The sequence below is a fragment of the Myotis davidii genome, unplaced genomic scaffold, assembly GCF_000327345.1.
Source record: "Myotis davidii unplaced genomic scaffold, ASM32734v1 scaffold49, whole genome shotgun sequence".
Lineage (NCBI taxonomy): Eukaryota > Metazoa > Chordata > Mammalia > Chiroptera > Vespertilionidae > Myotis > Myotis davidii.
The window spans coordinates 5,155,328-5,180,900 of record NW_006300375.1 but is presented as its reverse complement, the minus strand read 5'-3'; the positions used below and the strand labels follow the sequence as shown (position 1 = coordinate 5,180,900).

The following is a 25,573-nucleotide window of genomic DNA, read 5'->3' as shown; positions in this document are numbered from 1 at the left end:
GAAAGTGAGAGTGGCCCGGCCAGCATGGCTCAGTGGTTGAGAGTCAACCTATGAACCAGGAGGTCACGGTTCAATTCCCAGTTGGGGCATGTACCCAGGTTTCAGGACGTGCAGGAGGCAGCCAATCAATGATTCTCTCTCATCGTTGATGTTTCTATCTCTCTCTGCCTCTCCCACTCTGAAATCAATAAAAAAAATATTTTTAAAAAATGAGAGAACAGACATTATAAATAGATAAGAATGCAACAATTTTTTGGAAGTTGAAAAGCTGATGGAGGCAGGGTACTGATTACTGAGGCATAGGAAGCCTCAATTTAGAAGATACTCAGAGGAGGATGCTAGCAAGACAGCTGCTGGGCCTCCAAGACCAGAGAATCGGGATCTGCAGGCTCTGGTTGGACAGAAGGTCGAGGTGTGAGACTGAGCAGTGCCTGAGAGGTGAGATATAAATTCAGAATCATCTCCTTCTACTCTCAAGCACAGAACACATGGCAGCAAGAGCTTACATCCCAAGCAGAATTATTGCTTGTATTTAGGGACCAATTTTAGAAATTTGGAGGAGGCCTGGCAGAGGTGCATAAATAGAGGAACTATAAACAGTGCTTATGGTAGAAAGATCACAGTTGATGAGTCTCAAGTCCCATATCAAAATACCGGGGGTGATGCTGGAGACAGAACAGTTCTGGAAAAACTGAAGACCCTGAAAAATAAACCGATTTATTAACATGGGAAGATACGGCAGTCAATGGCCAGCTCCCAGATGGAAGAGTCACACAAAACTGTGGCCCACCATCCCCACTCAGGCCAGTGGCATTTCCAGTGGGCTTTTAGCACCTTATCACTAAGGATTAATAAATGTCTGGAAGGATGGAATAATACAGGGCACAGAAGAAAATGTTTTAAAAATTATTGTCAGATATGAGAAGCTCCTTATACAGCATTAAATTAGGAGGAACAGGACAGTAAGAAAACTCACATCTGAAATGGTAACTGAGACTCTAAAAAAAAAAAGTAGTAAAAGAACAAGAAGACCAAGAAGTAACCCAGAGACCCAATATATGACTGTTAGGAAGGAATTCCAGAGAAAAATGGAGGAGACTTAAAATTTATAATATTGTCCTATCTAATAAAAGCAATATGCAAATTAACCATCACTCTGCGACAAAAGATGGTGGCGCCCATAGCAGCCGGGGCAGGACGCTGGCAGCGTCACCCCAGCAACGTGAGCCCAGCAGGCAAGTGAGGCCCGCAGGCAGCACCCAGCAGGGCCTGCTTGCCCATCACCAGGGTGGGGAGCAGGCAGGCCCTGCAGAGAGCAGAGCCCTATGGGGAGCGGGCCCAAGCCATCAGTAGGACGTCCCCAGAGGGCTCTCGGATTCGAGAGGGTGCATGTGCATGGCGGGCTGAGGGCCCCCCCCCCCCCCCGCACGAATTTTGTGTACCAGGCCTCTAGTAGAGATTATAAAATAATTTCCTATAACTGAACATGCTAAATCTAGTGACAAGATAATGAAGAGAAAAGTGCATTACCAGGAACAAAGTAATGACATTTCTGTTCAGAAAGGGTTAAGAAAGATGCCAGAACCTACGATTGAAGTAAAGAGAGCAGATTAGTTTTTGGACTAGTATTGTCCAGTAGGTCTGGAGAGCAGCCAGTCCACATTGGAGCCACAAGACTGGAGAGCTCTGGAAATTGTTGCCAGAATTAAGACCATGGGTGTGATAAGTGAAACTCAGCCTTAAGGTACCAATAGGAATGTGTAGGGTATCAGAAGTTTCTGCATGCTTCCTTCCCCACAGCAGCTTCATGGAAAGGAGAGTGTAGCATATGTCCCCTTCATGTAGGGCTGCTTTAACCCCTTCCCCGGCAGAAACGTGTATACACGTTTTCACAAAATGTTCTTTTTTCAGTCGTCGACGAGTATACTCGTCTAAAAACTTTACCTTCAAAAACCAGCTACATACGTACCATTCTAAATAATTTCATCTAGAAACTTTCTGAGGAAATACTATTCTTAACCACAAAAATGGGAAGAAAAAATAATTACAAACTGTTTTCATAACCAGCATCAAAAATACTATATAGAACCAAAATAAAAAAATTAGTCTGAAAAAGAAACGTTTTTAACAAAAAAATTATTGGGGAAGGGGTTAATTCAGGATGTTCTTGAGATTTACCCATCTTACTGTAAGTATCACTAGGTCTTCCTTTTTATTGCTGAGTAGTATTCTGTTTTATGAATATGGCAGGTCTTTAATTCATTCTTTAATAATAGATACTTGGTATTTCCATTTTTAGGTATAATGAACAAAGTTACTCTGACATTTGGAGTTGTGTGATAGTTTCACCAGCACTTGATGTGTCATTCCTATGGTTTTAGCTGCTGTTGTGGGTGCATGATAGTATCTTTAATTTGGGTTTTCCTAGTTAGTGATTAATGGTGTCAAGTCCCTTTTCACATGCTAGTTGATTATTTGTAAGTCTTTTTTTAATAAAGTATTCTAGTCTTACTGGGGTTTTTTCCCCCATTTTTGGATTGCTATACTTTTTATTATTGGGTTTTAGGAGTTTATTTAGGATACCAGTTTTGTCAGATATGTCTTGCTAATATTTTTTCTCAGTCTGAGGCTTGTTATTCCTTTTCTTACTGGAGTCCTTGGGTGAGCAGGTATTTTTTATTTTGAGAAAACTTTGTTTTATTTTTCTTTTGTAGTTTTGTGACCTATAAGAAACCTTTGCCTAGATCACAAAAATACACTGTTTCCCTCTTAAAGCTTAATGGTTTGCACTTTTACATTTAGATTTAGGATCCATCTTGAGTTAATTTTGTGGATGGTGTAAGGTAGGGCTCAAGGTTCATTTTTCCTCTCTGTGGCTATCCTATTATTCCAGTGTCATTTGTTGAAAAGACTCTTCCCCAATTGGTTGCTTTGGTGCCTTTGTTAAAATAACTGGTAATGTAAGTGATTCTGTTTCTAGAATTGTTTCATTGATCTAGTTATCCATCCTAAAGGAATGATTACTAATTTGTAAAGTATTTCTGCAAGTGGTGGTAGGCAGTGCCCACATGTCCATGGAAATCTTTTTGCTGTCATTTCTTAATTACTGTAGCATTATGAAAAACCTTGAAGTCAGGTGGTATTAAGTCTTCCAGCTTTGTTCTCTACTCTCCTGCCCCCCCCCCCCCCCCGATTATTTTGATTCTAGGTTCTTTGCATTTTTCTAAATTTTATTTTCAGCTTGTAAATTTCTAGCCTAAAAACTACTGGGGTTATAATTGGGATTGTATTTAATTTTGTAAAAAGTAAGTCTTATTGAGATATAATTCACATGCCACAAAATTATCCATTTAAAGTGTACATTTCAGTGTTTTTTAGTATATTCACAGACCTGTTCAGCTATTACTACATTCAGTTTTAGAACATTTTTTATCGTATCTGAAAAAAACCTTGTACCCTTTAAACTGTCATATGCTTACCTCTCTGCCTCCTACCAATCTACTTTCTATCTCTATAGATATGTTTATTCAGAACATTTTGTATAAATATAATCATGATATAGTGTTATGGACTGAATTCCATGCCCCCCAAAATTTATATGTTGAAGCTCTAAACCCAATTTTATAGTACTTGGAGATGTGGTCTTTGGCGGGGGAAAAGAAGTAAGATTAAGTGAGGTCATAAGATAAGGCCCTACTAGTACTATAGGATTGGTGTCTTTATAAGAAGAGGAAGAGACGCCAGAGAACTCTCCGAGAACACAGGGAGAAGGCAGCTGTGTACAAGTCAGAAAGGGAGTCCTCACCAGAAACGAGCCCTGATGGCACCTTGGTCTTGGACTAACGGCCTGCAGAACTGCGCAGCGCTCTGAGAGTGTGCTAGGTGAGTGTATGCTTCAGTCATGATTCCTCTATGATGAATGCTTATGGGTATAATGACCATATCAGAAAGGATGTAATTGAAGGCTCTGAATATTTTCTAATTTTATTCCAGAGAAATTGTAACTGTGTGCACTCCGACCCCCAGTGGATAGAAGCTCCCATTTTCCTGCATTTTGGCTGTCATTGGGTTTTTTTCTTTAAACCTTTGTTAATTTAGTAGCTGCAGATTAATATATTGCCAAGAAACAGAAGTCAGGCTGGACCAAATAAGCAAAAAAATTCCCTGGATGCAAACTAGAGCTGGGTGCTAGGTAAGAATTATGAGCCTCTGTGGCAGCTTTTAAGGATTTGGATGAGAGGTGGGCTGGAAGATGGTGGCTACACGGAAAAGGAGATAAAGCCTCAGGCAAATGGTGGGGGTAATGCCCCCATGACCTTAGAAATCTTTAGTGAGGAAATGAACTGGAAAACAAAATTACTGATCCCCTGATCCAGGAAGGCAACTAGGAAACCAGTTTGAGCTGAGTTCTGGATGTGAGGGTAGTATGGAAAGTCTATCTTGGGAATTTTTGTCACTTCAAGTGTGTTTGGAGTTTGAGTTTGTATACCAACTTGTTACAGGATTTCCTCAAGCTCGAAATTAATGTGAAAACCACTGAAAGTAAGATTTGAAAGTATATAAAGTTATGAAGCAGAGGAGAGAGTTCACAGGAACAAGTCAGCACGTAGAATGAACAGAACTGGAGCCTCAGGAACTGCAACAATAGGATCTTTAGAGAGTGAGCACCTCTTAAGTATGTTAAGACAATTAGTGATATGCAGAATCAAAAATGTACAGGAACAAAACACTGGAGAATAAGATTTTTAAAAGGACCAGGAAATCCTACAAATATAAAATACAGTCATTAACAGTAACCAGCAAATGTGACACAGCTGAGAGAATCACTTAATCAGACGGTAGATCAAGGAAAAAGGAAGTTTGGACAAAGAGGGAAAGTGATGGCGAATAACTGAAGAAATAAAGTGAGATAGGGAAGGAAGGTGACTTGAATATGCCCGACATACATGTAGTAGAAAAGATAGGAAAAGGTGGAAAGGGGATCAGAGGAGATAACCCAAGAATTTATCAGAATTGCTGAAAAGCAAAATAGGCACACCAGATTTTAAGGTAACCATTACATGAATACAAATAAAATGTGTAATGTCAACATAATAAAAACTATAGTGTAACGGAATATTGACCCATTAGAAAGGGCAAAGGGAGAAAACAAGCATAAAGGAAAAATAATTAAAAATAGGAAATGCAAAATATGGTAGAAGTTAATCCAGGTAGCAATATAAAACAATAAAATCTTAAAACCAAACTTGTCCATCAGAGATTATTAGACTCAATTTTTTTTAAGTGAATTTTTCAATGGTGGTGAGCATAGACACATCAGAACATTGATGAGAGAGAAACATCATGTATCGGCTGCCTCCTGCATGCCCAATACTGGGGATCGAGTCTGAAACCCAAGGCATATGCTCTGACTGGGAATCAAACCATGACCTCCTGGTCCATAGGTCAATGCCCAATCACTGAGCCACACCAGCCGGGCCAGTATAAAAGATCTGAAAAACAGACCAGCTTGCTCTGATGGGTCCCAGCAGTCAGAGAATGGATATTGCCTTCAAGCACATACAAAGAAAATCATATTCAGCTGTAAGTCTCATCAAATTTCAAAAAAACTAAAAAAGATAGCATCCTCTGTTTAATTTAAAAATGAAATTACGGGTTTTTAAGGTAAAGGAAAATACACCTTTGAATCTAAAAAATTCTAAATCACTTAAGAGAACTAATAATGGGAAAAAAGAAAATATAACTAATAAGGAAAACACATATCAGACCCTGGTGATGCAGCCAAAGTGGTATGGAGGAGAAAATATGTAGTTTTCAAAGCTTATATTAGAAAGAGCAAAGTGGAGAAATTGCAAAGCTAAGCAACCAAAGCAAGGATTTATAGAAAATAGAAAGCAAATGTAAAGAAATAAAAAGAACAGAAATAAAGATACAGTGATTAAAATTAATAAGTTGCAAACCGGTTCTTTAAAAAGACTAATAGACAAGCTTCTGGCAAAATTAATTATAAAAAATATTTAAAATAAATAAGGCCTTTTTTTTAAAAAAAAGAGAAGACTAAACAACTGGGCAGTCTACTTAAAAACTTAATGAAATGGGCAGTCTAAAAATAGCAATACATAATAGTGGGAAAGGATAGACCATATAATACACTGTGTGTGACTCTTGACTCTCATTATCATATACAGTTGTACTCAAGGTAGATTAGAAACCTCAATGTGCGAATCAAATTTAAAAGAAGGTAGAATCATGCCAAAAATTGAACCCACCAAATGGTCATTAACAACAAGAGAGTGGATAACTTGTAAATCTGTACTATGTGGTATATTGCATACAAATGGAGCTGTCTCATCTTAACAGAAGCAAATGACAGGAGCAAATGTGCATGTTACAACTTGTGTAATCTCAAGTTTGAAAACAAAGTAACTTCATATATAGTTACCCAGTAAAATAGAAAAGCTTCCATAGGAATGATAGGCACCAAATCAGGGTATCTTTGCCCCTAGGAACAGTGGAAGGAGGAGTGGATTGTGGAGCAGTACATATTAATAATCAGTCATAATCTGTACCACGTCATTTTCTAAAACATTAGGGAGGTTTTGGATGGAATGAGATGAGTGGGAAATAGTAAGATTTTTTCCAACTGGGTCATGAGCTTCATTGTGTATTATAATCTGTGATTCTCTCTGCATTGGAAACATTTAATAAAATGATTCATTGTTTTAAGGCATATTTTTTTTTATTATTACTAAGGTTGAGGAATTTGGGGGAGGAGGCCATTAATACATATTTCTTTTAGCTTTTGGATTTTCTGTTGAAATATTTTGCCCATGTTTCCGTAGAGATTAACTTTCTATATTGCTTTAAATCACCCTAATTTATTAAAGATAGTAACTCCGTTAGTTTAAAATATTTTTTTATTAAAATACTTACAAATTTTCAGATTAAGTATTTACGACTTTGGCCTTCTTCAAACTGAGATAAAAAATATAATACTTGTATATTTTCTTTGTTTTATGGTTCCAGTCTGTATATTTTCTTAGTCTACTTATATTTTTAATATGGCTTATTTTTTAAATTTCTGCTTGCCATAATGTTTCTTACTGAATAATCTATCTTTACTCACTGGCTTGAAATAACTCCATTAGTTCTTAAAATATACCACTAAAGATTTAAAAAATATATATATATATATATCTGAATATTCTGTTTTGTTGATATTTCTTTCTACCTGAATCAGTGTCTTTCTGTTAATTTTTTCCAAGTAAAATACATGCTGATACACTAAAATAGTATTAAAGGTTATAACGAAACTAGAGGCCTGGTGCACCTCAGCCTGGTGCTGCGCTGCTCCAGGCCCTGCTGTGTTGCGGTGGGGGCTTGAGAGGCTCTCGCCACTCACCTGAGCTCTGAGCTCTGTGTCTGGTGCCTGTCAGTCAGCTGAGCAACGCTCCCGCTGTGGAGTGCACTGACCACCAGGGGGCAGCTCCTGCATTGAGCGTTTGCCCCTGCTGATCAGTGCTCATCATAGTGACCTGTCAAACAGTCCACCAGTTGACCAGTCGCTTAGGGTTTTATATATATAGACTAGGAGCCCAGTGCATGAATTCGTGCACCTTGAAAGGAACTGGGCCGTGAGGCTGTGGTGGGCACAGGGGCAGGTCTCAGCCCGCCGCCGGGCACCAGCAGTGGGTGCTAGTGCCCAGTGGGACTGCGGCATGTGGGAGCAAAGGATTTTCAGTAACCACCAGAGGCTCGCCCCAGTGATAGCAACCAGCACCCCACCTTGGTCTGGCACCCCTGCTCACCTGCTCCGCCATCCTGCAACAACCGACGCCCTCCATGTTCCACACTCTGCCACCTGCTGTTGATGCTCACCATGTACTGCGTGCGCCCCTGATGGTCAGCGCACGTCATAGCAACTGGTTGTTCTGCCATTCAGTCTATTTGCATATTAGCCTTTTATTGTATAGGATAGCCTTTTCTGCCTCACCAACCCCCATTCCCATTCCCATTCTCTCTACTACCTCTCCCCAGAGGCAGCTATTGTAGACTTTGGCTGTTTCTTCTGTTGTTTTTACACATCTCTATAATTCTCAGTAGTGCATGTCCACTGCTCTTGTGGTTAATCATGTTTGACACCTGCAACTTTTCTATTGGAATAACAGGATTTGGTCTCTTGCCTGCCATTTCTTCTGCTTTTTTGTCCCTCACTCTCAAAATATATCTTTGTTTAAATCTACTACTAATCATTTTAAAATAAAGTCTTGGTTATTTCTATATTTTTAATGTATGCTTCTGGAAATATAGCTAAGCATTGTAATAGACTGTGATTATTACCTTTTTGTTTTTATTGAAGTAGGTAATTGCAACCTTTCCTTTGTACCTGTTGCCTTCTCATATACTTAGGACAGTTTTCCTAGAGAGAGTCTCATTCAGTGGTTTTCAACCTTCTTAATGCCACCACCCTTTAATACAGTTCCTCATGTTGTGGTGACCCCCAATTTCATTGTTACAGATTGAACATAATTAAAGCATAGTGATTAATCACAAAAACAATATGTAATTATATATGTGTTTTCCGATGGCCCTAGGCGAATATCAATGAAATTGGGGGTCACCACAACATGAGGAACTGTATTAAAGGGTCGCGGCATTAGGAAGGTTGAGAACCACTGATCTAGGAGGTCCAGTGTTTTCTTGGCGCCTTTCCTCCTGGACTTTCTCTCTTCCTCCTGGGCTGGCTGCTTGCAAGCCTTGCAGACAAACATATGAATGGGGCTGGTTCACTTTTACCTTTATTGGGATGTGAATAATGGGGTCTCTTCTCCACTCTAGTTTTCAATAAATAGACTTTGTTGCTACATTGGAAATGTACTGATGTTGAGATATTTTATAAGAAAATACATTCCTATTGATCACTGTTCATTATCGAGGGTACGTGTTGATTTCCTTAACTTTTCTCCAAGTCATGTTTATAACTACTGCACGAGTGTTCACCAGTCAAACCAAACTCGAGGGGCTGGCGTCCCTCCTTCTAAATCGAAAAAGGGGCAAACGCCTGGGGGAGCGCAATTTGTTGGCTTGGAATTATACAAACGACTTAAAGAATTTTTGAAGAATTACTTGACAAATCTTCTTAAGGTAAGACGTTTGACAAATATGCTGAGCATTTCCAATAGAACATTAAAAAAATAGTGAAATAATAAATCTAATTTCAGTGCTAAATCTTTCACTGTCATTTGTTCATTGTTTTCATCATTGAGTTTGCGTGAGGGTGTTTTGTTAATTTGTTAGGAGTTTTCGATATCCTTACATCATAGTAATACGCTTTCCTTAAATTGCTAACCATTTTGTGATTTGGTTGTTAGAAACTGATGAACTGTTTAATTTAAAGCATATAATTATGAATTCAAATGACCTGTATTGTACTTGGAACCCAATGTGCTGTTCTGAATCAGAATGTACGTGTGATTGTGAGGTTTTCCAACCTCTAGTAACCACATTTTCCCAATATGAATCTTGCCTTTTACACACAATCACATGGTATATCTCCGAGCTACAGTGAAATTGTGCCTTTGGCTAGGATGGGTTTCACTAGAACACCATTGCCTTCAAGTGTGGGTTCCTCCTGCTCTGAGCTTCTCGCTTGGGCAGCGATGGAGTTTTTCCCCTTCATCTTCTGCCTTTTTCTTCCCCAGTCTCCATCCTCTGTAGCAAAGGCAGTGTGATGCCTTCCATCCAGCCACAGGATGGGCCAGTGGCTCCTGCATCTGGTGCTACACGTATTACATAGAGTGAGTGAAGACATCTCTACTCTTTACTCTGGGAATTGGCGTTCTGTGTATATATTTTTAAAGATTTTTTTATTTACACAGATAATAGGCAAAAATTTTAGCATATTTCAAAATTGTTTTTTAAATATATTTTACAAGCTAATTGGAAACTTTAAGCATTCTAACAGAATAGATTGACCACAGGTTATGACTTAGATAGTATCCTTTTCATGTTCCCTAAACTGTTTCTAATGTCTTACTGAAGCTACTGTGTCCTCCTTGTTTTTATTAAGAACACTGTAAAATGAACACTGGAATTATTCTTTAGTATTAAAGTAAAGAACGTATTTTGTGTTGTATAAAGTATTTATAGCCATGCTATCAGTGAGATTGTTTTTTTTAAAAGGTGGAATAGTATAATCCAGAATAGCTTAACTTTACATTTGATTTCTTATTATGTAAATTTAAATGAACTAAAGTGTGGTTGTATCACAATATGATCAGGTTTTCATGGGGCTGTTGGATTGCTGTGGACCATATAGTGTGGGGCTGTTTTACATGACCCTGAGTCTGAGAGCAGTGACTGGGCTCGCACAGGCCCTTCGTTCTTGTGCACGTTCACGGAGGTGCGCCCTCCCTCTGGCTCCACCTCCTGTGTTCTCCTGTACAGCACTTCCCTGTAATTCTGCCATTTCATGCTCCGTGTTAAGGGATAACACTCTGTAGATGTTATTAATACCTAAGAAAAAATTTCAAGTTAGTTTTCTTCAAATAAAAATTTGTGATTTAAGTTACAACTCAGTAAAAATAATTTTGGTTAATGTACAGTTTCCTCATGAAGTCTTCTTAACAAATTATACTTATTATAAAAATGTAACAGATTACCGCAAAAAGCTTTAAATTTTTAAGTAAACCTAATGAAGAAGGAAGATGAATTTAAAAATAAATGGTATTGGCCCATGATCTAAATTGTGAACAAGACATGTTAATCTTCTAACAGACAAAAGATATCAAAAGGATGATTTTGAGGTGAATTCTTGTTTGTTAACAAAAAGGAATTACTCTCATACTCTAAAATTGAGGGTTCTTTTTATGAGTGTGTATAACACCATGAAAAAAGTGCCAGTTTGAGATGAAATAATTTTAAATAAAATCCTCTTTTTAGTCCTCATGAGCCATATCCTTGTGAAAATTCAAATTAATGAGCATGTTTTTGTAAACAGAATAATTTAAAGAACCCATCTAGAACCATATCCATTAATGTGTTTTAAAAACAATATATTTGTTTTAGTTAGCTTTTACTATGTGACACAGTAGTCACCTTTAAAGCTGTAGTTCCCTTGTTTTCAGGATGGAGAAGACTTGATGGATGAGAGTGTACTGAAGTTCTACACTCAGCAGTGGGAAGATTACCGGTTTTCCAGCAAAGTTCTGAATGGAATCTGTGCCTACCTCAATAGACATTGGGTTCGCCGTGAATGTGATGAAGGACGAAAAGGAATATATGAAATCTATTCTGTAAGACTTCTTAGAACACCTTTTCAAATGTCTGTTTTCTTAGTGATGTGTCATCTTTTCAGTTGGGGGAATCTAGGCAAATGTTAAGCTATTTTCAGAATAGTAGGCTAATTTCCCTCGTTTTAATTTATCAATAAATGACCCGTAGTTTGTGGCAAGTAGGGAGAAGGGTGAGTAAACCAGAGATCTAAAATTCAACCTGCACACTTCTGCGGTTTCTCATTAAAAGTTCCTTCTTCATTTATTTGACCAGCCATCAGGTTTCACTGAAAGCCTGAGCCCTGGCTGAGTCAGGCCCATCAGGGCCCTTCCCTGACACTCCAGCCAGGATCTGGGAAACTGCTTCGCAGAGAGGACTGTGAAATCCCTCTCCCCTTACTTTATACAGTAACATGATATCCAGAATGATCGTTATAGAGTTTACAATTGAGGGTTGTTGTTGTTTTTTTTAAGACTGCGTGAAAATAAATTTTGAATTTGATTTGTTAAATCACCTTCATTAATATGTTTCTTCAGTCAAGGAAGTTTTTGCTAGGCTCACTGGTTTACACAGTGTAGTCCCCAAACCTGCAGCATCACTTCACCTGGGAGCTTGTTAGGAGTGCTAATTATTGGGCCTCAGCCTAGACTTAATTAGAAGCTCTGGAAATGGGCCCAGCAGTCTGTTTTAGCAAGCCCTCTGGTGCATAGTCGAGTTGGAGACTCTGTTGTGACTTGTTGACAGGAGGACTCAGAGCAGCATGGCCTGTTTGTTGATGATGGGGTATTGGGTAGCCAGACAGGACCCCTTAAGAACCAGTAATGTGAAAATGTCAAGTTCTGCATAATTAGATTATCCCTATGTCCAAGAATGTTGTGTGATAGCAGGGTTGCTTTACCCTCACAAATGTAGTTGAAAGTAAAACAATGTATCACAGACTCGTGGCACATTTTTATCATTTATATGTACAGCTCAATTTCTATACCAAAGCATTATCGCTCCATAATTGTGCTTTGTTATATAGTTATGTGGTTTTAACAAAACTTGCTGGGTTCAGTGTGTTCATTTGAGCTTTTTGTACTTCCCCCTTTATTTTCCACTTACAAAATGCTCTCTTGTCCATGTAGGAATCGGCATGATTTGAGTCAGTTTCTTCTTGGAAGCCTGCTTGACCTACAATATATCCACCCTCTGTTAACATCATACAGTCCTAAAAATCATTAATTTTCTTAACTTTTTTCTAGCATATTTAGTAGCAGTTAAAGCAAATATAAAGAAGTGCAAATATACTTTATAGAGTATGTTTCTTAAGATTCAGCTGCTTTTTAAAAAAATTACTTTCAACATTCATACTTAATACATCCTTAAATGCTACAATTACTGTTTGGAAATACAATGTACAGCCATAAGTTTTTAGGAAAGGGTAGAAGCAGTATTTCCTGTATAAGCTCTTCTGATGAGCCTGTTTAATTCATTTAAAGTTCAAGTGTCAGTCAACACTGAACAGTTCTTGCACATTAACCTCTTGTTTTGTCTTCCAGAATCTCCAGAGGGTGGGGATGGGGATGCTTTGTTACCAAATGTAGAGTTTCACTTTTTTCCTAATTATTCTTTTTTTCCTTTTTAATTGTAAGAAGTTGTCGGTTTCATAAACTGTACATGAACAAAAACGTTGTTGGCTTCCTTTCAAGTCAACCACGGAAATAAATTAATTTTGTTACTGACATATTGAAGTGATCCAGCAAGCATTCCCCCCCATCCTCCCATCTGTTCCTCTGAGTCTCCTCTGGTTTATGCTGGTCCTGCTTTCTTCGCTGCCTGGTTCTTCTTCCTTTCTCCCTTCCCTCTAAGGCTGTCTTAATTTAGAAAAAATGTTTGGAAAAAGTTATTTTTAAAGGTGTAGTATGTCTTTCCTGTAAATTCTCAGCCACCACATTGCGTTTTCCCCACTCCGCGCACTCCGCACCTCAGAATTTGCCTTCAGCACTGCGCCTCCTCTGAGTGTCCGAATGCGTTACTCTTTCCTCCTAGTTGTAGGACTTCCACTCAGCCACCGTTCCTGTGGTTCTGGATGATGTCCCTTCCGTCTTTTAGTTTCACTTTTGAAATGGTTGTTCGAGGCGGCAAACTCCGGCGTTAACCTATGCCGCCATCTTGGTTCTTCCGTCCTTTTTTTCCTTTTTAATTGTAAGAAGTTGTCGGTTTCATAAACTGTACATGAACAAAAACGTTGTTGGCTTCCTTTCAAGTCAACCACGGAAATAAATTAATTTTGTTACTGACATATTGAAGTGATCCAGCAAGCATTCCCCCCCATCCTCCCATCTGTTCCTCTGAGTCTCCTCTGGTTTATGCTGGTCCTGCTTTCTTCGCTGCCTGGTTCTTCTTCCTTTCTCCCTTCCCTCTAAGGCTGTCTTAATTTAGAAAAAATGTTTGGAAAAAGTTATTTTTAAAGGTGTAGTATGTCTTTCCTGTAAATTCTCAGCCACCACATTGCGTTTTCCCCACTGCCCACCAGTGGCCTCACTCTCTGCATCAGAGAGGAACACTAGAGTACATGTTCTTCATGCTTTATTAAAAATACTTTTATCTTAAATATCACTTTCAGGTGTGTGTGTGTGTAAGTACCACCTGTGAAAGTTCAGTATACAAATTAAATTTTTATATAATTCAGAAAGATGTCTTACATAAACCCAGTTTTATCTTTGGTTGCATTTGGGGATAATAAGACGGATAACATTTATGTTTAAGTGAGTTTCTCAACAGTGTAAATGAGCGTTACATTGTCTTAAATGTGAATATTATTTTAGCTGAATAATACTGCTCTCAACAAACAGTTTAAAAGTCATGCATGAATTATAACATTTGGGGGAGGAGCCTTTTTATAGTAACTTTCTGATATAACATGTGGACATTTTTAAAAGTTTAAAAATTATCTTCATTAAGTGTGTTATCAGGTAAAAACTTAAATTTGGCCTAGGGAATGTTATAGATTGCATCTACAGGTACCCTTTAAACTGATACGTATGTTCTCCTTAATCTCAATTTTTTTCTAAAGTGTGTGCTGATAAAGAGCTGTGTTGTGATGCCTCGTGGAGGTGCTAACTCAGAGTGGCTCTGATTTCATCGTGATGACAGATTTACTGAGTTATAATCTAGAACTATTGATCAGTATGACCTAAGGTCCAGCTAGTTGCTGTGACTTCAGTCTTAGAAAAACACAATGAAAGTATAGACATTTTACACTTTCCTTTTTCTTTTCATCCAGCTCGCATTGGTGACTTGGAGAGATTGTCTATTCAGGCCCTTGAACAAACAGGTACTGTTGGAGTGTGTGTGCCACTTTCCTTATGAAACCCCTACAGATTTCATCTCTCAGCCATTGTCTTCCTATCTCCTTTGGAACGTCTCAATAGTATCTCTCATCTTCGCACTGTTTAATGGAATTAAATGTTTAAAAGATATGTAGTAATACAATACATACGTAGCCTGTAATCTACACATCTTTTTCCTGTGTCCTTTCTGAAGGTAACCAATGCTGTTTTAAAACTGATTGAAAAGGAAAGAAATGGTGAAACCATCAATACAAGACTGATTAGTGGAGTTGTACAGTCTTATGGTAAACAGTTTTCCTTTAATTTATTCATTGTTGTCATATCAAATATCAGTTATAACAGTACTCCAACAGATTTATTTTAAAATATTTTATCAAGATTACAGGTAGAATTTACAAGGGTACTTAATAATTCTCTTAAAGTTAGTGTGATTCTATTTGATATTACCCATTATAAAATTGTTTGGTCCTTATACCTTAAGGAAAATTTGGTGTTATAGACATTTGAATATTTTCTTTTCTGGTCTCATGCTGGATTACTGGATATATAATATGCCAGTGTCATTAATGGAGGTGAATTATAACCAGAAATTTATATCAGCTTGGAAAATTGAGATGGAAAAACCAGTAAAGTAATACACTTTTTAAAATGTGGGTAGCATTGTTTGTTTGTTTTTTGTTTTTGTTTTTTAAGTTTAAAAATCATTTTTGTTATTTCTACACTGTGAGGAAATATAAAAAGTTTTCTAAAGAAGCTTCATGATAACTTTGAAGCATGCCTGGCCATTGGTCAGAATTACTTCCTTTTGTATTTCTTGTATGGTTTTTCATTTTTTATTTTATGGAAACAATGTACTTTAATACTAGTGAATAACAGACTTTATGTCCTGCCATTTCACATTTACCTTTTAAGCATAACTTAAATTGGATGCTACACCTAACTATATTCTGTAAAATATAAAATAGGGTAATTGAAATACACTTTATATTTCTTTCTAGTGGAATTGGGGCTGAATGAAGATGATGCATTTGCGAAGGGTCCTACGTTAACAGTGTATAAAGAATCCTTTGAGTCTCAGTTTTTGGCTGATACAGAGAGATTTTATACCAGAGAGAGTACTGAATTCTTGCAGCAGAACCCGGTTACTGAATACATGAAAAAGGTGAGCTTCAACACAGTACCTTAAGTGCCCTTCAATGAAAATTACTGCTGTCAGATGAATTCTTCTCTTTAGTATGTTATGTGCAACTTTCTTCGCGGGCAGTGTGACTGTGTGTCTATAGCAGGTGCAAGTGGTTTTGATTGGTCTAGGAGCTATTGTAAATTAGTTTAATAATCAAAACTCAGTGCTGTCTTCACTGTTCTAAAGAGAGAAGCATAGTAGCTGTATGACTTGTATGTTTTGCACTGTCTCTCCTAGAATGTATCTCGACGTTAGTGGGAACCAGTCTCACCAGGTTGAGAGAAAATAAGTTTTAAACATATAGTCTCAAATTTGCAGACTTTAAGCTTTGCATTTTTGTTTATAAAATATTTCCTACCCCTAGCTGGTTTTGCTCAGTAGTTAGAGCATCAGCCTGTGGACTAGAGAGTCTCGGGTTCGATTCCAGTCAGGGGCACATGCTTGGGTTGCAGGCTTGATCCCCAGTAGGCGGCGTGCAGGAGGTAGCCAATCATGATTCTCTCATTGATGTTTCTGTCTCTATCTCCCTCTCCCTTCCCCTCTGAAATCAATAAAGAAATTTTTTTAAATCCCCTAATAATCTGCGACACAGGCTTCTAGTCTATGTTAGAGAGAGACTTTCCTAACACCACAGGACCCCGTCCTTGTGCAGAAGGTCAGAATGGGCCTGATCATGAGCCTTCTCTGTATCCAGTGAGGTTATGATGCAGTTCTAGTGTGGTGGTTCCTTGTTCTCTTTCTTGGTGATCCAGGTATCTTAGATTAACGTTCTGAGGAGTGACCCAGGTCCAGAGTTAGCGAACTTTCTGCAAAGGGCCACACAGTAAATGTTTTAGACTTTGTGCAACTTGTGGCCTCCATGCAGCTGTTCAGCTCTGCTGCTGTGGTGGGAAAGCAGCCATGGCAACATCTACATAGATAGGTGTGGCTGTGTTCCAATCAGACTTAAGGGCAGGGTTTGGGTCCGCCAATATGTACGAGATGTACAACGAGATTTCCAGGGAATCTGAGGCCAACTGTGCCTGCTGTGTGCTTTGCCCCTTGTGCTCTTTTCCTGGGAGAGCACGTGGACTATAGAAGCAATTTTTCTGCAAACTGAAATAGAAAGCTAGTAAGGCAGCTTAATAAGACCAGAAGCTCCCTCTCGAACCACATTTTTGTGATGTTCTTGGTGTATTTCCCATAGGGTTGTGATTATAAGTGGACTTTAGAAGTTTGACATTGAAAGTCCTTAACAAATTTCTGATATCTCACAACCTAACAAAAACAGAACTCTTGAAAAGTATTGTACTTGGAATTGTAATAGTTCTTTGTGTATATTTGTGGGTTAAGTCAGCTTTTGTATGCTGACCTGGAACCTAACCAGCTTGTCCAGAGTTTCAAACAGCTGCCTACAAATGGACTTTTGAAACATAATCTGTTTTGAATCTTAGCATTGCCTGTTATTTAATTTTAGTTTGGCAGTGTAGTTTTTATAAATACATCTTTTATGGAATTCTATTTATGGTGAGTCTTTTAAAATGGTGCATGTTTTAAAAGTGGGGCCATTTACTTTAGTCAAGGTGCACATCCAAGCAGTGGGTGAGCCTGTTCTTTCCATGAATTTTGATGTGGACTGAGGTCCTACCAGCACCCGCCCTGAGGAAAGTGTACTAGTAGTAACTTGGTGCAAGGAAATCAGCTTTTTAGACCAGGGGTTCTCAAACTATGGCCCGCGGGCCACATGCAAATACAAATATTGTATTTGTTCCCGTTTTGTTTTTTTACTTCAAAATAAGGTATATGCAGTGTGCATAGGAATTTGTTCATAGTTTTTTTTTAAACTATAGTCTGGCCCTCCAACGGTCTGAGGGACAGTGAACTGTCCCCCTATTTAAAAAGTTTGAGGACCCCTATTTTAGACCATAAGCACGCCCCAAGCAGAACATTTGGTAATCCTCACCTGAGGATATTCTTCCATTCATTCATTCATTCATTCATTTATCTATCTATGTATCTATCTATTTATTTATTTAATTATTTTTGGGAGAGTGGGAGAGGAATAGACACAGAGAGAGAAACATCAGTGTGAGAGAGGTACATTGATTGGTTGCCTCCCACACGCACCCCGACCAGGGGTCGGGGAGCAGGCCTGCAACCAAGGTACATGCCCTTGACCAGAATTGAACCTGGGACCCTTCAGTTCACAGGCCAACACTCTGTCCACTGAGCCAGGCTGGCTTGGGCGGTAGTCTGTTTTTAAAATCAGGCATGGAACCAATGGCAATGTGAAGAGCAAAGATTTGTAATGGTCTGGGTGTTTTCAACCCAGTATGGGCCTGCCTTCCAGGGAGCAGGATGCTTCCTGCATCCTGGTTTTCCTAGAGTGGATTTCTTTCTAGAGGGCTAAAGGTTTGGTCCAAATTGATTGGATCTTATCATACATGATTTTCATCACATTCAGGAGGTCCTTATGCATAGAATCTATGAGCACAAAGTTGCAATTAACCATGCAAACAGTTCTGCTCTTACCTACACATAACCTTGCATCTCAAAACCAGGCTATAAGTCTAGTTTTAAATCCCCACTCCACCATTTACTAGGGGATTGACCTTAATCTTCTGTTTCTCAGATTCTTCATCTGTAAAATGGGACTAATAAGCTATTGTAGATATACATGATATATTTGACAAACAGCAAAGCATGATGTATTTGTTACTATACCTGTGCATTGATCAGAATCTCTGTATGTCTGGGTGTGTGCAACACCATAGGATAAAGATGGCCCATTTTATTCAGTGACTTAAGGTGGAATTATGTTTATATTACAACATGTTATCAGGAAATAGAATACAAAACTCATGAACAATACTGAGATAAAGCATGAATATCGAGAAATTCGTATTCTGCTTTCAGCAGCCAAATTGGACTGAATATCCACATACTCTAGGGGTCTCTGTCCCTATTTCTGTGTTATGAGTAGAAGGTCTGGAGGATCTTTGGCTTCTCTTTCTAAGGAGGCTTCAGTGAATGAGCAACCCTGAGCCACATCAGTATTTTTTTAAATATATTTTTATTGATTTCAGAGGAAGGGAAAGGAAGAGAGAGATAGAAACATCAATGATGATAGAGAATCATTGATCACCTGTCTCCTGCACGCCCCCTACTGGGGATCGAGCCTGCAACCCAGGCCTATGCCCTTGACCAGAATAGAATCTGGGACCCAACCCACTCTTCAGTCCATAGGCCAATGGTCTATCCACTGAGCCAAACCGGCTAGGGTGCCACATCAGTATTTTAATGTATCTTGCAGTCTTGTCACTGAGACTAATCGAAGCTACAAAAATATCTGACTACTCTAGGTTTCTAATGTCATTTTAAAAACTTTAAAAATAAACTATGTCTTCAGCAATTTTCAACCTTTTTCATCTCGTGGCATACATATACTAATTATTAAAATTCTGCAGGACACCAAAAAAATATATTTGTTTGCTGATCTGACACAATAAAATAGGTATAATTTTGACTCATTCACACCAGGCAGTTATCTCTGTGTTGGTTGTCATTTTTAAAAATTTGACAATCGAAGGGAAAAGAGGTTGGTCCCCTTGACTAAAGTCAAGTATTGCATGTTGTTTTTTGTTTGTTAGTTTTTAAAATATATTTTTATTGATTTCAGAGAGGAAGGAAAAGGGAGAGAGAGATAGAAACATCAATGATGAGAGAGAATCATTGATAGGCTGCTTCCTGCATACCCCTCACTGGGATCAAGCCTGCAACCTAGGCATGTCCCCTGACCGGTAATTGAACCGTGACCTCCTGGTTCATAGGTTGACGTTCAACCAATGAGCCATGCCAGCGGGCAAGTATTGCATGTTTTTAAAATTTTGCAGCACACAGGTTGAAAATTGTTTCCTTACCTTTTTGTTGTTGTTGTTTTTACTGCAAACTGATTCTAATAGAATTATTAGGAATAGGACAGTTATATTTAGTCATTTTGAATTTGATCTTGGTATTCTAATATACTTTCCTCCAATCCTCCAAGTACAGTGACAATCAAGAGCTTGGCTTAAAATCAACAAAGAATGTCATGCCTGAAACCTAATACTACAACAATGTAACACCTAGGACCTTGGTTTCTTTACTTGTGTGTAAAATAGGTGATTGCTGAGACCCCTTAGGTACCAGTTGCGGTTCCCTTCCCTCTGGGCTGCTGCAGGAAGGGTTTATAGAATGCTTCTACTTTGTAGACCAAGAGGTGGAGAGCCTGTGCCCCTAGAATAAATCAGCCCTGTTTGGGAAGGGATAAAAGCTTGCTGCCGGAGAAGGCAAAGTTTTTAAGAGATGAATTTTTGCTGCCCAAAGTGATTACGTTCTTCCAGGAAATGATTTAACTTAAGACAGAAAGTGGCACTTGGGGGTTTACATGCTCTATATTTCATCAGCTTTGACTCTTAAAGTATCCGGCTTAATGAAATATTAGATAGGAAGCAGCAGGTTCTTAACATAGAACTTCTGAGTTCAAGCACAGAAAGATCTCTTACTGTTTTTTAAAATAACTTTGTAATCAGAAAAAAATACACGTTAACTATAGACTTTTTGGAAAATATAAGTAAAACAAACATATAAGCCTGGGACGCTGTAATTTAACTAATTAGCTCCTATTGAAAACTTCAAGTTTTTTTATTTCTTCATTTGTAAATTGTTTTTTTTCCTTTTCCGTGTTTTTATTTGGCTATACTCATTGATTTTTTCAGAGATTATATATTAAGGATATTGACCTTGTGATACATACTACAGATACTTTTCAAGTTTATTTATTGTTCACAATTAACTATTTAGAATGTACGTGGATCTAACTTCTGTAGTTTAAACAGTTGTCTCATTGTTAAGTCTTGAGAGTTTCAAGTTCTAATTGGGGTTTTTTTATTTTATGTTTTCTTGGCTCTTGGGTGTTTATTCTTCCAGTTGAATTTCTCCAGAGTTCTCCAAAATTATGCCAAATTTAAAAGTCATTTAGAGAGTATTGGCATTCTTATATTACAAAATATAGTTTTTGTCTCTCTTATTTCAGATCACCTGAATAATTTCAGACTATCATTAAAATATCTTTTTTGCTTTAGTAATTTAGTAGTTCTCAGTGAAACTTTACACCACACATTTTTTTGGTGTGATGTATTGTAAAATTTATTACTTTGATTAATTTTGCTATTCTGTTAAATTGTATCTTTGTGTTATTTTTCTTTTTGAAGGGCAGTGTGAGAAATTGAGACTGATAAGTAATCCAGTATATTTCAGAGATGCATAAATTTAATGATTGGTCAGAGATTGGCCATAATGTTTTTCTTAAAATTTAAAAAAATATGTAATTACTAATAATTATTTCCATGTGGTCATTTCTTCTCCAAGTAGCTTCCAGTCAAAAGTAGTGGTTCGTGGTGTTCTACATATAGTAAGTGTCTATAGGTTTGTCAGTGTCAGATAGAGGTATTACCCCCAAAGGTGAAATGCCACACATAAAAGGAAGAAAATGGATCATTATAACCTCATTAAGTCATTAAAAGAGGAGTTTGAAGGGGAAATGTTATATTGCAGAGAAAATGGAACACATCAGGGACCCCTTAAATATGGCTGGGATTCATCCTAAAATCAAAGTACCTCTCCCCTTTTTTTTAAATAGTTTTTTATTAGAGTATGTTTGTGAGTTTTAATTTGCCATTTTCCATTTAATAGTTTAAAATAAAAAAGAAATCAGACCTCTCACTTGAATTAACTCCTCCAGGCAGAGGCCCGTCTGCTCGAGGAGCAACGGAGAGTGCAGGTCTACCTCCACGAAAGCACTCAGGACGAGCTAGCGAGGAAGTGTGAGCAGGTGCTCATCGAGAAGCACCTGGAGATTTTTCACACAGAGTTTCAGAACTTGCTGGATGCTGATAAAAATGAAGGTGAGCCTCTGCGACTCCAAACCTGTAGATCCTTATTACGATCTATGGTTTTGAAAGTGGAATTCTTGACTTAGAGTTAATAGCATTACAACCATCAGTCAGTTTTTAAAAGATTAATGTCTGAGTGTCTACCTTGTTGTATTGATTTTGGACCTCTGGAGAGTGTTTTGGGTATGACTTGGGGAAGAACATCTTTTCATGTTTAATTTGAAATATAGCTTGATCTACGACTTCAGCATTAAATAATATCACCCTTAATTTCTTCTTGAATATTTTTCTTTTGAAAATTCTTCAAGATGAAAAGGTGATTGATTAATTTGGCTTTCTCTTATCCCTCCCATGTTTTACTGGGATGAATTAGGAGCTCAGTAAAAGATTGATTTGGGGATTTGGGATTTTTCTTCCTTGGCCGTCATAAACTAACCACATGCCATACATACAATAAATGAGGAATTTTGGGGCCCTTTTGTGACTCATCTGTTTATATAGTTGAGATGGATATTTGTATCTTCTTTAATTATTCATTTTGTACAACAAATGTGTGAGTGCCTATTATGTGCTAGGCATAAATTTTATTTCAATGCTTTAGGAAGCATCAGATGTTTCCTGACAAAAAGATTTTTGTCTATTATGTTAGTGGATTCTTATAGTAAGGGGGGAATATAAATTTATAAAAGCATGACTTCATTGTTATTGCTAGTTAAATATGTAAGTGTTAAATACAAAATATTTTATTGTAATTAAGTCTTATTAAGTTAACTTAGTAAGTTAACTTATTTCAGGGTATTGTACATCTCAGTATAAACACATACTTGGTGGGGTGGATATGCACAGTTCACCTCGGTGCATAAAGGTGGTGCCTTCTTCTTTCAGATTTGGGTCGCATGTATAATCTTGTATCTCGAATCCAGGACGGCCTAGGAGAACTGAAAAAACTTTTGGAGACACATATTCATAATCAGGGTCTTGCAGCAATTGAAAAGTGTGGAGAAGCTGCTCTAAATGTAAGTACTATTTAACTGCAACTGCAGTTGGGCCTAAGCGTCTCTACGTGTGAACTGCAGGTGTGTGCAGTGTCTTCGTTCACTAGACTCCCAGAGAGAACCTCGTGTGGCTTTTTAAAGACGGTTCACAACACCTATGTAGTAAACGCCTCCAGTAACTCTTCTCTGGCGCTTTTTAGGCATTAAGGATGTCATTTCTTTATATATATTTTTCCTTTATGTTTTCTATTACATTCTGTACACAGAAGATTTCTTTCATAGAAGGAACAGGCTTTGTCACTCACAGGCCACAGGCTGTGCCTTTCAGGTGCTTTGACCTGAGAACTGCTCTTCATTGTGCAGGGTGCCAGGTGTTTGGAAGAGTTCTCTCAGCTTTACAGACCCTCCTAGTCGCAGTTATTCCTGCCTCACTGAGGTACTACAGGACAAACTGGCATATTACATTGGAAACCTTGTACACAGAGAAAGAGTCACAGGTGCGATTTAGAACTGGGTGAGTGCTAAACAAAGGAGCAGTTAAGTAACTTTTTAGTGGGTGAGTTTCATAGGCAGGTTACTCTGTGTGTGCCTTCTGGACTGAACAGAGAATGGGCAGCATGGTACATCAGCACATTGTACTCTTCATTGAAACTCTTTTGTAAGTCAGATTGTGAAGGTGCGAGCTTGCACGAATGGGCCAGAGCACTATAGATGTGTTCAGTCCTTGGCAATAGTGAGAAAATAATCGTCATTAAAATGGAGGAGGAGGGTGCGCTCCATCCTCTTCAAACTCTTAGGGGCATCTTGAAAGTACAGCTCACACCTTCAGGTGCTCATGTTAAAAAATGGAAGCGCCGGTATGGTTGGCCTAGTCTCAATATCTGTGGTCTTCATTATTTCCTTCTTTCTTCCAAACAAATGGAGAGGAGAGAGAGAGAGAAGAGAGAGAGAGAGAGAGAGAGAGAGAGATTAGATATATAGATTAGATATAGATTTTTTTATCCCCCAAAACAACTAGTTACATGATGCTGGCTAGTGTTGCAACTCAGAGGGCCAACAAATGTTACAGATAAAATTGAAATCATTATTTTCGTTCATTCAACAACCACTTATGGCATTCCTTAATGTGAATTCTCCATTGATATGCCTTTCATTGAATTCCCATGACCTCATTTCCAGTTGGCTGTATTTAGTTGACTGGTTCATTTTAAACACACGTCTTCCTTCCTCTAATTCTCAGCACAAAGGTGGCAACTGGGTAGTATGTTTCCCTCTCTCGCCCACCTTCTCCTTGGCCTGTGGCAACATTAATAATGTAATCCTATATAATAAGGAGGTAATATGCAAATTGACCCTCACAAGATGGCTGCCTACCACCAGGCGGTCAGGGGGTTAGTGAGGGACGACCAAAGGACGGAACAGCAAGCTGCATGGGGCAACCAAGCTGGTGGGGAGCAACGTACCAAGCCGGCAGGGAGGGGGCAGTTGGGGGCAACCAGGCAGGCAGACAAGTGATTAGGAGCCAGCGGTCCAGGACTGTGAGAGGGATCCCGGATTGGAGAGGGTGCAGGCTGGGCTGAGCCCCTCTCCCCCCACCTCCCCCGCCCCTGGTGCACGAATTTCATGCACTGGGTCTCTAATACGGGATAATTTCCTACTGAGTCTGGATACCAGTCAGAATTCTCTCAAATCAGGAGGCAGCTGGCCCATCACCTGCGGCAACAGTGACTTGTCTCAAGTCTGCCCTTTCTGAGGAGTCAGAGCATAGACATTGCATTTCCTTGCTCTCTGAGCATTTTCTTTCCAGTCCCAAAGCTGCCATCTCAGGCTGGGCCCCATTACTTCATCTCGCTAATGATCTTTCATCTCTCCAGTTCCCATTTATTCCTCATAACACTGAGCAGTTTAATCTTTCAAAAATGCTACTTAATGCATTAACAATTTTATTCCACATTCATTTGTTTTAAACAAGGCAAAATACAACCTCTTCCTTACGATAACATATTAAGTCTATAATACTAAACAAAACTGTCTTCTAAGTTGCCTCATTCTGATCAGCTTCTTTTTCCAGTAGAAGTGTAGCTCCCAGTGCCCTCAGCACCACCCACTCTGGTTTCCCCTCATGCCGTCACGTGGCCTGCACGGTGCTCCTGCCTCTCGCAGCATTCCGAGGTAATGTGTATTGAAGGTGGTGGTGGTGGTGGTGGTGGTAAAGAGGAGACAACTGCTATGTGGCCACCACCTCCTCTCCAGCTTTGTCCTTATTTATTTATTTATTTATTTACTTACTTACTCTTCACCTGAGGATATGTGTATTGATTTTAGAGAGGGAGGGAGGCAGAGAGAGAGAGAAACATCGATAAATTGCCTCCCATTAGTGCCATGACCGAGGATCAAACCTGCAGCCTAGGTGTGTGCCCTGGGAATCAGACTTGCATCCAATTGGTATACAAGACAATACACCAACCAACCAGGCCATGCAGCCAGAGCTCCATTACTCTTTATTCACATCCTCTCCCTCACCTAAACGGATGGATCCTCACTGTTTTAAAAATACACCTCTGTGCCTGCCATTTCTTCTATCTGCTTAGACACAGTCTTTTTTTCTACCTGTTACATACCTATTTATCTTTCAGGATCCAGTTTAAATGCCATTCCTTCCATATAACCTTTCTCTATCACCCCTTTGAAATAATAATAGCATGTTAGACTATTATGTGACATTCACACTCTATGTCTGAAGTCTGTGTAAGAGTCCTCTATAGCGATGGCTTCATCCATCTGTGTGTCCTCAGGACTCCACACAATGCCATGTACAGAATAGTGTCTCAATATACTTAGGTTTTAATTATACTCCTCATTGTCCAGCAGGAA

At 38.6% G+C, this 25,573-nt stretch overlaps 1 protein-coding gene across 2 annotated transcripts in view; it reads left to right on the top strand.

Annotated features, from left to right (window-relative positions):
* The window catches only part of CUL1 (cullin 1), a 64,833-nt gene that overhangs the window by 12,733 nt on the left and 26,527 nt on the right, over positions 1-25,573 (top strand). The window contains exons 1-8 of one of the 2 annotated variants that reach the window (XM_006777170.2): positions 9,058-9,144; positions 9,702-9,797; positions 11,127-11,294; positions 14,543-14,593; positions 14,803-14,893; positions 15,608-15,771; positions 21,554-21,716; positions 22,590-22,720. In XM_006777170.2, the coding sequence (XP_006777233.1) occupies positions 9,753-9,797; positions 11,127-11,294; positions 14,543-14,593; positions 14,803-14,893; positions 15,608-15,771; positions 21,554-21,716; positions 22,590-22,720 (813 nt within the window). In that variant the 5' untranslated portion in view covers positions 9,058-9,144; positions 9,702-9,752. Of the gene's footprint in view, positions 1-8,969; positions 9,145-9,701; positions 9,798-11,126; positions 11,295-14,542; positions 14,594-14,802; positions 14,894-15,607; positions 15,772-21,553; positions 21,717-22,589; positions 22,721-25,573 lie in introns of those variants that run through there. The other variant, XM_006777169.2, reaches the window with a different exon arrangement.